Here is a 13,108-nt window from a genome sequence, read left to right on the forward strand (position 1 = left end):
CGGCTTCTTCCCCTCTCCCTTTCAGCAGCTGAAAGCCGGATTCTTCTCCTCTTCCTTTCAGCAGCTGATAGCCGGCCTCTTCTCCTCTCCCTTTTAGCTGCTGCAGAGAGAGCCATACAGGGGATCGGTTCAAGGAATTGCCCCCCACCGTGCCAATCACCCTCTCTGCCCACATCTGAATCACCCAGTTGCTTAGGCCCCCCCTGCTGGCCTGGGCCCCGTACAAGAGGACTGGTGGTACCCCCTTATCCATGTCCCTGGGTCCATGTATAAAACGATGGGACAAATATCCACACATTTAGGACAAAAATTGCGTGGTTTTTTTACGTTTTTTTTATTATATATATATTTATAATTTTTATTAAAGTTTTGCATGAAAATGAACACATTCCCTGTAGATTGTAAGCTCTATGAGCGGGGCCCTCCAGTTCCTTCTGTATCGGACTGTATTGTAAATGTACTATCCCCCTTTATATTGCAAACTGTTGGCGCTATATAAATCCTGTATAATAATAATATATAAATCCTGTATAATAATAATATATAAATCCTGTATAATAATAATAATAACAACAACAACAATAACAATAATAATAACAACAATAATAATAATAACAATAATAATAACAACAATAATAATAATAATAATTCACATACTCCCATAAATTGCAAGTTCCTCAATTCTTCGTTATGGAAACCATAGTTCAGTCAACAATTCATAATAAAAATTGCTGAATGTTTTCTAATACAGGCGTACCTCGGTTCACAAATTTAATTTGTTCCGAAATGTGGTTTCCCATAGGAATGCATTGAAAACCAATTAATTTGTTCCAGAGGTCAGAAAAAAGTAAAACAAAGTATTTTATCCGTTCAAAATGCTTTATAAAGTGCAGTTTAACCACTTCCCGTCTGGCCCATGTATATAAACGGCCGGACGGGAGCAGTGCAGGGGCGGGTGGCCGTTTATAAATGTCCTCCAGCTTCCCTGTGCTTGTGCGTGCTCCCTAGGAGCGTGCGGCACCACAATAAGGTGCCTGCTGTGTCCGGAGGAACACCGATTGCTGTACGGAACCTCTGTGTGAGGTCCCGATCATGTGATCACTGATTGGCCAATCAGTGATCACATGAAGAGTAGTAAGCAAGATGTCACTACCAGACATCATTGCTTACTACCTGTGAAATCTGTGAATGATCACAGAGGTCACATGCTACAGGGCTATTCACAACAGCCTTGTACCACGTGACAATGTGTGACCAATCACAGCTCACACAGTATTTTTCAATGGCAGCAGGAATGCAGCCAGAGAGAAGGAGAAATGATTTCTTTTACAGCCTTTATGGGTGTAAAAGCAATCCATGTAAAAAAAAAAAAATCTTCATCACTCCCCCACAAGTAGTACAGTGTCACCATGGTGATGGTATGTAAAACACAAACAAAAAAAACATAAATAATAATAATATAAAAACATAAAAGAAATATGTAAAAAAAAACTTTTTAAACATTATAATTTCTGGTTATAAACTAATTTGGGTTATTTTTTTTTTTTTACTAAAAAGATAACTGAATAAATTTTGGCCAAGATTTATGAAAAAAGATTATTTATTTGCAAAATTTTATAAGAAAAACTAATTTTTTTCAAAATGTTTGGACTTTTTCATTTATATAGCAAAAAAAAATAATCCCAGTGGTGAATAAATACCACCAAAATGTCCGGACTGGAAGGGGGGGAAGTGTCCAGAGTGGAGGGGGGGGGAAGTGTCCGGACTGGAAGGGGGTGAAAGTGTCCAGACTGGAAGGGGGTGAAAGTGTCCGGACTGGAAGGGGGGGAAAGTGTCCGGACTGGAAGGGGGTGAAAGTGTCCGGACTGGAAGGGGGTGAAAGTGTCCGGACTGGAAGGGGGGGAAAGTGTCCGGACTGGAAGGGGGGGAAAGTGTCCGGACTGGAAGGGGAGGAAAGTGTCCGGACTGGGAAGGGGAAGGAAAGTGTCCGGACTGGAAGGGGAGCAAAGTGTCCGGGCAGGAAGGGGAGGAAAGTGTCCGGACTGGAAGGGGGTGAAAGTGTCCGGACCTGGAAGGGGGGGAAAAGTGTCCGGACTGGAAGGGGAGGAAAGTGTCCGGGGCAGGAAGGGGAGGAAAGTGTCCGGACTGGAAGGGGAGGAAAGTGTCCGGGCAGGAAGGGGGTGAACGTGTCCAGACTGGAAGGGGGTGAAAGTGTCCGGACTGGAAGGGGAGGAAAGTGTCCGGACTGGAAGGGGAGGAAAGTGTCCGGACTGGAAGGGGGGGGGAAAGTGTCCGGACTGGAAGGGGGTGAAAGTGTCCGGACTGGAAGGGGGGAAAGTGTCCGGACTGGAAGGGGGGGAAAGTGTCCGGACTGGAAGGGGGTGAAAGTGTCCAGACTGGAAGGGGGGGAAAGTGTCCAGACTGGAAGGGGGGGAAAGTGTCCGGACTGGAAGGGGGGGAAAGTGTCCGGACTGGAAGGGGGTGAAAGTGTCCGGACTGGAAGGGGGTGAAAGTGTCCGGACTGGAAGGGGGGGAAAGTGTCCGGACTGGAAGGGGAGGAAAGTGTCCGGACTGGAAGGGGAGGAAAGTGTCCGGACTGGAAGGGGAGCAAAGTGTCCGGGCAGGAAGGGGAGGAAAGTGTCCGGACTGGAAGGGGGTGAAAGTGTCCGGACTGGAAGGGGGGGAAAAGTGTCCGGACTGGAAGGGGAGGAAAGTGTCCGGGCAGGAAGGAGAGGAAAGTGTCCGGACTGGAAGGGGAGGAAAGTGTCCGGGCAGGAAGGGGGTGAACGTGTCCAGACTGGAAGGGGGTGAAAGTGTCCGGACTGGAAGGGGAGGAAAGTGTCCGGACTGGAAGGGGAGGAAAGTGTCCGGACTGGAAGGGGGGGGGAAAGTGTCCGGACTGGAAGGGGAGGAAAGTGTCCGGACTGGAAGGGGAGGAAAGTGTCCGGACTGGAAGGGGAGGAAAGTGTCCGGGCAGGAAGGGGGTGAAAGTGTCCAGACTGGAAGGGGGTGAAAGTGTCCGGACTGGAAGGGGAGGAAAGTGTCCGGACTGGAAGGGGGTGAAAGTGTCCGGACTGGAAGGGGAGGAAAGTGTCCGGACTGGAAAGGGGTGAAAGTGTCCGGACTGGAAGTGGTTAAAGGCATAAATACTGTACAGGGACATGATTAAAAATGAATTTGTAAATGCATTGAAAACCAATTATTCCATTCGTATTGAGAAAAAAATTCGTAAACCGAGGCGTTATTTTCAATGGATTTTCATTTGTAAACCGAAAATGATGTTAACCGAGACGTTTGTAAACCGAGGCGCGCCTGTATCTGTAGTTGCTATATCACGGGTGTCAAACTGGCGGCCCTCCAGCTGTTGCCAAAGTCTCATGAGACATTGCAAGATTGACAGTTACAAGCATGACTCCCAAAGGCAGAGGCATGATGGGACTTGTAGTTTCACAACAGCCGACAGGCCGCCAGTTTGACACCCTTGTTCTATATCATCAGCTCCACCTAGTGGCCATAATGTGTTTTTTCCTGGTTAAGGTAGTTATGGAAAAAAAAAGCAGTATGGTCAGTAGGTGGCGCTGAAGATATAGGAACTTTATATATTAGGGAAAACACAGCGATTTTCTTTCTAAATTTCCGTTTTCTTGCAATGTTGGCAGAACAAACGTTTTATACATAGAGCCTTTATTATTATAACAAGACCAGCAATGCCACCAGCATCTGTATGTGCCATTGCCCCCCCCCCAGACACAGGGCGAGGCGAGAGCTCCTGATTATATGCCCTTCCCTGAAAGCGTTGCCATCCATATTACATTGGCATTGACTCGCAGGATTCTTCCTTGTCTCAGTAATGACACGGGCGGGCGAGGCGGGCGAGAGGACGCAGGATATATATAGCTGACATTTCAGGGCGGGAGGAGATGGGAACATTAGCTGCTTTAATTAAAAAAAAAAAGTCCTGAATGACACCCATGAGACTATTTATTGACAACTGTACTGGAGGTTCTACCAGCCAGTCCTTTATTAGCCTGCATTGTCAGTTTGTGAGGCTTGATAGAGAGAGAATATGTAGAATCCATGACAGAGACGATCTAGAACAGCGATGGTAAATTGCTTGAAGTACGGGGCCCCTGACATCCCCAAAGGGCCTCAAAAAATGTTATGTGAACGTCACGCCACAGAAAGCAAACCAAGAATGCAAACAGGCAACAGGAGACGGTCAGAGACTGCAGACATGATACAAGAGATGGTCAGAGACTGCAGACATGATACAAGAGATGGTCAGAGACTGCGGACATGATACAAGAGATGGTCAGAGACTGCAGACAGGATACAAGAGATGGTCAGAGACTGCAGACATGATACAAGAGATGGTCAGAGACTGGGGACATGATCCAAGAGATGGTCAGAGACTGCAGACGTGATACAAGAGATGGTCAGAGACTGCAGACACGATACAAGAGAAGGTCAGAGACTGCAGACATGATACAAGAGATGGTTAGAGACTGCAAACATGATCCAAGAGATGGTCAGAGACTGCAGATATGATACAAGAGATGGTCAGAGACTGCAAACATGATCCAAGAGATGGTCAGAGACTGCAGACATGATACAAGAGATGGTCAGAGACTGCAGACATGATACAAGAGATGGTCAGAGACTGCAGACAGGATACAAGAGATGGTCAGAGACTGCAGACAGGATACAAGAGATGGCCAGAGACTGCAGACATGATACAAGAGAAGGTCAGAGACTGCAGACATGATACAAGAGAAGGTCAGAAACTGCAATATTTCTAAAGGAGATGGCCAGAGACTGCAGAATTATTAAAGGACATGGTCAGACATTACTAGCATGATACATAAGCTGATCAGAGAGTGCAGAATTTTCACAGGAGATGGTTAGAGAACAGGGGCATGCTACAAAAGATAGCTTGAATAAGTGGTGAAATGTTCAGAGCAGGGGCGGACTGACCATTTGGAAACTCGAGCACTGCCCGAGGGCCCGGGGTCAGTAGGGGGCCCCATGAGATGCCCCTGGTACCTTTTTCATAGGCTTTTTTTAGTTTGGGCAAGGACACAGGGGCCCCATGATCCCCTATTGCCCGGGGCCCCATGAGTTGTCAGTCCACCCCTGGTTCAGAGACCGCACCATGGATTCACACGGCTGTGCCATCTCTGAACTGGCATCTCAGTGCAGTAGATGCTACCCTGGATGATGCCTTAACAAAGATGGCTCCATCCTTTCGGAGAACAAAGCAGATTAGAGGATTCTCAAGGTAAGTACCCGGATCTGTTAGAAGTCATACATTCCGGAAAGTGTTACACTGACATTACTTTTAGAGCCGGTTCCCACCATGAATTCCACAGGAACATGTTGTGCGTTCCTGTGCGTTCCCGTGCGATTCCCGTGTGATCCGGGTGCAGTGCGATTTCAGTTTCTTCATTTAAATGAGCTGAAGTCGCACCCCATCAAAGTTAGTGCATTCTCTAGGGGCGTTTTTTTTGTTTTCTGCCTTTAGTTCTGCATTAATCCCGGGACGTGTCTGGCAAGTAAAACGTTGCGAATCGCATCCCACATCACTCACCTACGCCTTTCATATAATCCACAGCCTGGACGTTGTGTGGGCCCATCTCAACAAAGGAGTTAAACACCTTATACAGAACCTGCAAAAGCGCAAAAAAAAAAAAAAGGAAGTTAAAAATAAGCAGCAGCAGCCGATATAAATGTCAGCGAGCGCAGAATCTTCACAGCTACAGAAAGGAAATAACGACGACTTGTTAATGACAGATTGTGGAATTATGTAACAAGAAAGAAGAGCGCAGTGCGATCTCAAAGTGAATCGTTCAGTCGGGGCAAACAACTGCGGCGTCCTCCTATGTAGGCTGCTAGGGGCTTCTGCTGCAGTTTGGTCAGCTCCAGACTCCATGGGCTAGGACTCTAGGAGAAGGTTCTGGAAGTTAGAGCGGGAGGATTCCAATACCCGGCCCGAGTAGTAGGGTCAGGGCTGGAGATAGACTATGTTGTGCCCTAGGCAAGACCAGCTACTTGCACCACCCCACCCCCACCCCCCAAAAATAAAGCTTCACCTGTAGTTCTACTTCACTCCTCCTAGAACACATCCTTCTTCCCCTTATATTTTCTACCCTAGCACAAATCCCCCTCCTAATATAAATCCCCCTAAATTCCTCCTCCTAGCACACCCCTCCAAATTACCCTAACCAGCACAGATCCTTCCTCCACACCCAAATCCCCCTCCTAGAATAACCCCCCACAATTCAGACCCCGCATTCACTATATCCGCTCCCCTTGAACCCCGCATTCGCTATATCCGCTCTCCCCGGACCCAGCATTCACTATATCCGCTCTCCCCGGACCCTGCATTCACTATATCCGCTCTCCCAGGACCCCGCATTCACTATATCCGCTCTCCCCGGACCCCGCATTCACTATATTCGCTCTCCCCGGACCCCGCATTCACTATATCCGCTCTCCCAGGACCCCGCATTCACTATATCCGCTCTCCCCGGACCCCGCATTCACTATATGCGCTCTCCCCGGACCCCGCATTCACTATATCTGCTCTCTCCAGACCCTGCATTCACTATATCCACTCTTCCCGGACCCCGCATTCACTATATCCGCTCTCCCCGGACCCCGCATTCACTATATCTGCTCTCTCCAGACCCTGCATTCACTATATCCAGTCTTCCCGGACCCTGCATTCACTATATCCGCTCTCCCCACCCTGCATTCACTATATCCGCTCTTCTCGGACCCCGCATTCACTATATGCACTCTCCCCGGACCCCGCATTCACTATATCCGTTCTCCCCGGACCCCGCATTCACTATATCCGCTCTCCCCGAACCCCGCATTCACTATATCCGCTCTCCCGGACCCCGCATTCACTAAATCCGCTCTCCCTGGACCCCGCATTCACTATATCCGCTCTCCCCGGACCCCGCATTCACTATATCCGCTCTCCCCGGACCCCGCATTCACTATATCCGCTCTCCCCGGACCCCGCGTTCACTATATCCGCTCTCCCCAGACCCCGCATTCACTATATCCACCCTCCCCGGACCCCGCATTCACTATATCTGCTCTCCCCAGACCCCGCATTCACTATATCCGGTCTCCCCGGACCCCGCATTCATTATATCCGCTCTCCCGGACCCCGCATTCACTATATCCGCTCTCCCCGGACCCCGCATTCACTATATCTGCTCTCCCTGGACCCCGCATTCGCTATATCCGCTCTCCCCGGACCCCGCATTCACTATATCCGCTCTCCCCGGACCCCGCATTCACTATATCCGCTCTCCCCGGACCCCGCATTCACTATATCCGCTCTCCCCGGACCCCGCATTCACTATATCTGCTCTCCCCGGACCCCGCATTCACTATATCCGCTCTCCCCGGACCCCGCATTCACTATATCTGCTCTCTCCAGACCCTGCATTCACTATATCCGCTCTCCCCGGACCCTCCATTCACTATATCCGCTTTCTCCGGACTCTGCATTCACTATATCCGCTCTCCATGGACCCCGCATTCACTATATCCGCTCTCCCCGGACCCTGCATTCACTATATCTGCTCTCCCCGGACCCCGCATTCACTATATCTGCTCTCCCTGGACCCTGCATTCACTATATCCGCTCTCCCCGGACCCCGCATTCACTATATCTGCTCTCTCCAGACCCTGCATTCACTATATCCGCTCTCCCCGGACCCTCCATTCACTATATCCGCTTTCTCCGGACCCTGCATTCACTATATCCGCTCTCCCCGGACCCTGCATTCACTATATCTGGTCTCCCACAGTACACAGAACATGGAAATGCAATTATTTTAGTAAATATAAACTGCTAAATCCCTTTTCTCATCAGCAGTATACAGTTGTGTCCAAAATTATTCAACCCCCAATGCTGTAAAGGGGTTTAGGGACTATAGTGTACATTTGGAATTGTATTCAGAATCAAATCCTACAAGGACGTTGTAACTACCCAAATGCAACTAAAATGACATCAATTGTTTATGTAATACAGTAGTAAATGGTTCTTATGTGGTTTCTTCATTGCCACAATTATTCAACCCCTTAAAGACTACCACTCTGAAGAACAGAGGTTCATACAGGTGCTTTCCATCAGGTATTGAAAACACCTGTGGATGTCACCGAGCAGCAATCAAGCATAATAAGCACCAATTAGGCAGCTTTAAAATGACTGTGATACTCAGCTCCTTCTAGACATTTACTGGTGTGGTTACAAACATGGTGAAGGCAAGAGAATGGTCCAGGAAGACAAGAGAAGAGGTGATTTCTCTTCACAGGAAGGGCAATGGCTATAAGAAGATTGCAAAGATGTTAAACATACCAAGAGACACCTTAGGAAGCATCATTCGCAAATTCAAGGCAAAGGGCACTGTTGAAACGCTACCTGGTCGTGGCAGAAAGAAGATGCTGACTTCGACTGCTGTGCGCTACCTGAAGCGTAGAGTGGAGAGAAGTCCCCGTGTGACTGCTGAGGAACTGAGAAAAGATTTGTCAGATGTGGGTACAGAAGTTTCAGCCCAGACAATAAGACGCACACTGCGTAATGAAGGCCTCCGTGCCAGAACTCCCAGGCGTACCCCCTTGCTGTCTCCAAAGAATAAGAAGAGTCGACTGCAGTATGCCAAAAGCCATGTGGACAAACCACAAAAGTTGTGGGATAGTGTTCTGTGGACTGATGAAACAAAATTAGAACTGTTTGGGCCCATGGATCAACGCTATGTTTGGAGGAGGAAGAACAAGGCCTATGATGAAAAGAACACCTTGCCTACTGTGAAGCATGGTGGAGGGTCAATCATGCTTTGGGGCTGTTTTGCTTCTGCAGGTACAGGGAAGCTTCAGCGTGTGCAAGGTACCATGAATTCTCTTCAGTACCAGGAGATATTGGATGGAAACGTGATGCAGTCCGTCACACACCTGAGGCTTGGGAGACGTTGGACCTTTCAACAGGACAATGATCCCAAGCATACCTCCAAGTCCACTAGAGCATGGTTGCAGAGGAAAGGCTGGAACATTTTGGAGTGGCCATCGCAGTCACCAGACTTAAATCCGATTGAGAACCTCTGGTGGGACTTAAAGAAAGCAGTTGCAGTGCGCAAGCCTAAGAATGTGACTGAACTGGAGGCCTTTGCCCATGAAGAATGGGCGAAGATACCCGTAGATCGCTGCAAGACACTTGTGTCAAGCTATGCTTCACGTTTAAAAGCTGTTATAACTGTAAAAGGATGCTGTACTAAGTACTAAGATTGAATGTCACTTGGGGGTTGAATAAAACTGATAATGCTGTGAGCACAGAAAAGACATTTGTGGTTATTTCATTATAACTGTTATGTTATATTTGTCTGACCTACAAGTGCCTCTTTAATGTAAATGTAAGCAAGATGACTGAATGATCAAAAGCAATGTCAAACTGGCCAAAACACTCAATTTCAGTGGGGGTTGAATAATTTTGGACACAACTGTATAGCAGTCTCATGACTTCTATCAGTGTCCAGCAGAGCACTGGTTAAAGCTTGTAGGAGGAGTTTTCATTCTGCTCTAGGAGGATGTAGGACCCCTGACCCCCTGTCTGGACAGTGCTAATTGGCCCTGTGCTGATCACATGCACTCTCCCAAGAAATGAAAAAAATCTCTCTAGCAATACACACCAAACTGAGCATGTGCAGAGTGACTACACACTATATGCCTTATCAAGAGATAATAGAGGGACACTGGAAGAAGGGGAGGATCAGAGAAGACAGGACCAAACAGCCTTTTTACACAATGCGGAGGATTAACCTCTTAGGTCCCACAGTGAGTATAACAAGCACGCTTTACTGCATCTACAGACTGATTGTACTGTTGGGGGTTCAGGAACACTTTACCACAGTCAATAAAACATGAGAAAACCAAAACAATATTACCGGACAGACAACCAGAAATTCCAATAGATTTGGTGCCACGGGAACCGGAATAACTTTTGTAAGTCCTAGAACAAACTGTCCTCACAATCGAATAAATCCCTCCGGAATGTTAAAGCGTATGTTATCCCGAGAACAGAAAAATGTAATATATTACGGCTTACCGGTCCATAGATCTGCTGATGCAGCACTTTCCTTTTTTTTTTTTACATACATTTTTCCTGACCTGATCCTGACCCGTCCTAGGGTGACCCCTATCCAGTGTACTGTATTGATGGAGGAACAGTGGTGTCACCAGTGGTGTATTTAGCTTTTGTGCTGCCCTAGGCAACACATAAATCGGCGTGCACAATTGCCACGTGTGTCTCTTCTTCTGTCCATTCCTCCCAGGGGCAGTGCTGCCCCCCTGAAAAATGTCGCCCTAGGCAAATGCCTTGCGGTAAATACACCTCTGGCTGTCACCCTAGGGCAGCATTCAGATCAGGGGCGGACTGACAACTCATGGGGCCCCCTGGGCAATAGGGGATCATGTGGCCCCTGTGTCATCGCCCACACTCAAACCACACCCAAATAAGCCTATGTAAAAGCCTATGAAAGGTTCCAGGGGCATCTCATGGGGCCCCCTACTGACCCGGGCCCTCGGGCGGTGCCCGAGAGCCCAAATGGTCAGTCCTCCCCTGATTCAGATTACAGACTACCCCCTCCCCCCCAAAAAAAATAGATGGGAACAATTTAACTTGTAGGAGTGCAGCACAGGAAGTTATCAGCTCACAAGATTTCTGGCAGGATTGACAGACTTCTTGCATTAAAGTGCTGAATTTAGGAAGTGTTTCTGAGCTTTCAGAAGCAGGGGGAGGGGATTTGATGTCACACACTGCACAGCTCAGACAGGACAGCCGAGTGTCCTCTGAGACCTGAGTCAGGGGCGTAGATAAAGGGGGGGGGGTCAGGGGGGTCACAATGGTACACCAGCTAGGCTAGTGTAGCCTTTCACTAGGATGGTGTCTCAATGGGAGAGCAGGGAGGGAAATCCCCATCCTGTATAATGTGTGCAGTTACAGTTTATCCATCACTGACAGTGAGCGCGTCTATTAGTTAAGGAAATCGTTCATTTTTGCCACGCCCCCAATTTGTCACCACGGACACGCTTATTATTGCCCTCCGAGTACCCAAGGCTGAACCCCACCCCAGAGAACTGAACCCCCCCCCCAGGAAAAAAAAATGTCTATGGCCCTGAACTGAATGGAGGAAAAGGACACACTCCCCCCCTATACAGTCTCATAAGGAAACATGCAGAGCTGAGGCTGTCAATCACAGGCTCTGTGCTGTAGCCCCCCCCCCCTCCACTTCCCCCTCTATTCCTTGGAGTTCCTACAACCCGCCAGAAATGACACATAGGAAGAAGACTGAAGACACAAACTGCACTCCGCCCTTTGGACTGAGACAAGTACACACTGTAGAGGGATATGCTTTGTTCATTTTTCCTGCCTGAGGTTTACTGTAAAGCGGTATTAAACCCAAAAGAAAACATTTATTATATTGCAGCTTACCAATGTGACGGCTGCATTGGTTTTCCTCTGTAGGCTTTTGTTATCTTATTTTTTTTACCTGGTGATCCAGCCAGTAAGTCTGTTGGTTTTCAACAGAACAAGCAGATGTAGCAGTTATGAACGCACATGTCCCTATTTAAATTGAAGAAAAAGAGAGAGGGAAAAATTAACTGGAACGTGTCTAAAATGCATCAAATACGCACAGAAAGTCGGTGATATGGTGGTCAGTGTCATAGATCACACCAGTGCTGGCAGTTCCAGTGCGTTCCGGATGAAGAAAAAAAAAAGTAGAACAGGCGGCATTCTTTCTGCACAGAACTGCATTGGAACGCGGTAAAACGCATAAAAAACGCACCGGAACACGCATGTCCTTATTTGAATAGAAGAAAAAGAGGGGGGGGGGGGATAAACTGGAATGTGTAAAAAAATGCACCGGAATGCATCCAAAATGCATAAAAAACGCATAAAAAACGCATCTGGACTGCGTTCCTATGGTGTGAACCGGCGCTTGAAGCATTAGTGCTAGAGTTTGGCTTCAGTTTGTTAGTGTATCCAGTGGCGTCCCGAGGCAGGTGCAGGGTGTGTGCGCCGCACCGGGTGACACCTACCACACGGGGTGACACCGGACCCGCTCCACGAAAAGGTAAGTTGTAAAGCAAGCCAACGATCCCCGCAGCATGGATCCGATCCATTATGCTCCCCACTCTGCAGATCCCATCCATCCTGCGGGGATCGTCGGCTTTCTTTACAACTTACCTTTTCGTGGAGCGGTTCCGGTGTCACCCCGTATAGGTCGCATGCCAACGATGGATGGGATCTGCGGATTGGGGATCATAATGGATCGGACTCCGATCCATTATGCTCAATCCGCAGATCTGATCCATCCTGCGGGGATCGTCAGCATGCAACCTATACGGGGTGACACCGGACCCGCTCCACGAAAAAGGTAAGTTGTAAAGAAAGCCGACGATCCCCGCAGGATGGATCGGATCTGCGGATTGGGGATCATAATGGATCAGACTCCGATCCATTACGCTCAATTCTGCGGGGATCGTCAGAGGGGGGTGTCACAAAGTGTTATCGCACCGGGTGACACCAACCCTAGGGACGCCCATGAGTGTATCTAAATCTGCTAACAGTCTCCTCCCCCCAGACTGACAATGGTGCTGTCCAAAGGTGCCCCCCCCTGTGCACCTTCCTCCAGAGTTGGGGGGGGCGCTTTAATACAGGAGGTGTGTTACTGGCCAGATCAGGTGAAAACAGAGGAGAAAAAAAAGGCGTAAAAAAGAAAACGAATGCAGCCGCCACCTCTAATGATTGGTAAGCTGCGATACAGGACACTTTTTGGTTTTGGATGTAATATCCCTTTAAGAAAACACGTCCACCCGTCTCTCCCTTGCTCGCCCTCCTCCTGTATCTCTTCTATGACTCCGGCAGGTACAAAGAAACGTTTGCGGCAGCGTGAAGCTTCTCGTACATTTCAGGTCGGTCTTCCTGCAGTACTTGGCCCCCCGGGGGGGGGGGGGGGGGATTTCGGATTAATAATGCATAATTAAAAAAAAAGTCGCACTCCCGCCGCGCGTGCAGAACGAGAAGTTCTGA

At 48.5% G+C, this 13,108-nt stretch overlaps 1 protein-coding gene across 1 annotated transcript in view; it reads right to left on the reverse strand.

The window, feature by feature from the left end:
- SLC9A5 (solute carrier family 9 member A5) overlaps positions 1 to 13,108 on the reverse strand; it is a 113,929-nt gene that overhangs the window by 67,577 nt on the left and 33,244 nt on the right. Inside the window, exon 4 of the mRNA XM_089662757.1 lies at positions 5,588 to 5,666. Coding sequence (XP_089518883.1) covers positions 5,588 to 5,666 — 79 coding nt within the window. The remainder of the gene's footprint in view (positions 1 to 5,587; positions 5,667 to 13,108) is intronic.

Source organism: Staurois parvus, unplaced genomic scaffold (genome assembly GCF_062004578.1).
Source record: "Staurois parvus isolate SC_StPar_1 unplaced genomic scaffold, SC_StPar_1.0 ptg001534l, whole genome shotgun sequence".
In the NCBI taxonomy this organism is placed as follows: Eukaryota; Metazoa; Chordata; class Amphibia; order Anura; family Ranidae; genus Staurois; species Staurois parvus.